Raw genomic sequence first — 2,033 nt, 5'->3', positions numbered from 1 at the left:
GGTGGCTGGGCCTCTGCCCAAAGGCCCATGAGGCATTTAGAAGACGTCACCGGCCCGGATGGCGGAGGAAAGGAGAGAGATGGGGAGGGTGTGGATGCTGAATTCAGCACAAAAACCAGTGGGTGGTGTCTACGTACCACAGCATCCACGGCGGGAGAATTGTCCCCAACCACCAGCAACACAGGACACCTGGGGGCAGGGAGAAAGGGGGGCGGGGGCTTAACACACGGTTCATTGAAAGACCCGCACACTCCCAGGCCTGCCAAGGTCCTCGCAACATTATTTTGTTTTCTCCAGGGCCCTTGGCTCATTTCCCTCCATCCTCTGCTTTGTTCTTAGAATAAACTCGATCGGTAAGTCATTTACACTTTAGTATGAATTTCACCGGAGACTTTCTATGCTCTGATGTTCCTCTGTTTTAAACACCCTCTCCTCAAGGAAGGCTGAGCAGGACGTGGTCAGCCATCAAGCTCAGAGACACCAAGGACGAAGCTGACGAGGAAATGGCACGTGCCGAGTGCAGTGTGGGAAAACACGGCTCCCTCAAGGAACCAAACAATGACAGTCACTTTCGGGGGACACAGCTGCTTGTTTCCGAGACTGTCTTCTCCCCCTGGTTTAGGAGGGCGCTTAGGGTGGGTCCCACGCCCCCTTCATCCCCAGGCACTGTGAGGCAAGGCAGGCACAGTATTTAACGCAAAGTAGGTGCTCAATAAATTCTGTCCAAAGTGCAGTCAGCACTTCTCTGAGCCCCAAGCTCCACCCTGGGTCTCGGGGCCACCCGGGAGCTGAGCACCTGCACAAGGAGAAGAGTGAGACTGGGTGTGCCCTGCCCTGGGGGGAGGGGGGGCACACATCTGGATCTCATTGATGGCGATGTCCTGGCACAGAGAAGTCCTCCCAAACTCGGAAAGAAGGCCGTGGGGGCACCTGGGCGCCAAGCAAACCAGACAGAGACGGGGAAGAAAGCAACTCACTGCAGGGTGACCGTGTGCACTCCCGGCATCGGCCGCTCAATCTCCAGGTCCCGCCGGCTACAGAGGGCAGAAGAAAGCACCATTAATTACATCAGCAGGGCCTCCCCATCCACCGGGGAAGCCCTCCCACTGAGCCAAAGCCAGGAGGTCCTGCCATGGGCCATTCGAGGAGGAGACAGAGCCCGTGAGCTCACTTCTGGCCCCTCCGAGGGAGCCGGGTAGCGCTGGCTCGGCAGGCTGAGCGAGCTCCCTGAGTTCCAGAACTTCGGGCTCGCACCCGTGGCCCCAAGCTGCCCTCCTCCAGTTGAGCTCTGGACAGGCACCCAGTTACGGGTAAGAGGCCTGCGTCCTTGCCAGAGGCCGTGTGCAGGCGTTACAGATTATGGCAATGACACGCCCTCCCAGCAGCCTTCCTGGATTCCTCCCATCCCCAGTGCTTTGCTTCTCTCGCAGCTCTCCTCACATCTGTGCTCACATCTGTGCCCACATCTGTCTTCACATCTGTGCCCACACCTGTCCTCACACCTTCCTCACACCTGTCCTTTCCTAGGGTCACCATGGCCGCAGGCACGTACTCCCAGCCCTGAGGGTGTGACTGGGTCCCACTCGTGTAGGCATCCCTCGGGTGTGGAGTGGTAGCCCGGCTCCTGGCCAAGCGCTCAGCACTCCAGGAGACACCTGGCCAAGGGCACCCCGTCCTGTTGCTCCATGTGCTAATTCAGGGGCTGCCACTCCTGTAGTTACTACGACCCCCACTGCCTCACCCCCGCTCCCGTCCTGCGAAGGGAGCCGGTGGGCTGGCCGTGCGGCCGCACACCGCACCTGTTGTAGGCGTTGATGAATAGGTGCAGGTTGCCCGGGTTCATGTCGTTAAGGATGTGCTGGCGGTAGGTATGCACCACCTCCACGTTGTTCTGCATCTCCTCCTGCAACGAGAGGAGACATGTCCGTTACGGGCCCCGCAGTCAGGGGCGGCCCCATCCTCGCCTTCTCCAGTCACGCAGGCACCAGGTGAAGGCGAAGCTGCCTGGGGCCCAGGAAGCATCAGGGCTGTGG

General features: G+C 59.7%; 1 protein-coding gene across 1 annotated transcript in view; it reads right to left on the bottom strand.

The window, feature by feature from the left end:
* LOC102757454 (protein NDRG1) overlaps positions 1-2,033 on the bottom strand; it is a 40,609-nt gene that overhangs the window by 7,296 nt on the left and 31,280 nt on the right. The window contains exons 10-12 of the mRNA XM_006753263.2: positions 1,800-1,903; positions 978-1,034; positions 138-189 (exon numbers count right to left, since the gene is read on the bottom strand). Of these exons, the coding sequence (XP_006753326.1) occupies positions 138-189; positions 978-1,034; positions 1,800-1,903 (213 nt within the window). The remainder of the gene's footprint in view (positions 1-137; positions 190-977; positions 1,035-1,799; positions 1,904-2,033) is intronic.

The sequence above is a fragment of the Myotis davidii genome, unplaced genomic scaffold, assembly GCF_000327345.1.
Source record: "Myotis davidii unplaced genomic scaffold, ASM32734v1 scaffold30, whole genome shotgun sequence".
In the NCBI taxonomy this organism is placed as follows: Eukaryota; Metazoa; Chordata; class Mammalia; order Chiroptera; family Vespertilionidae; genus Myotis; species Myotis davidii.
This window is presented reverse-complemented; position numbering and strand designations above follow the sequence as displayed.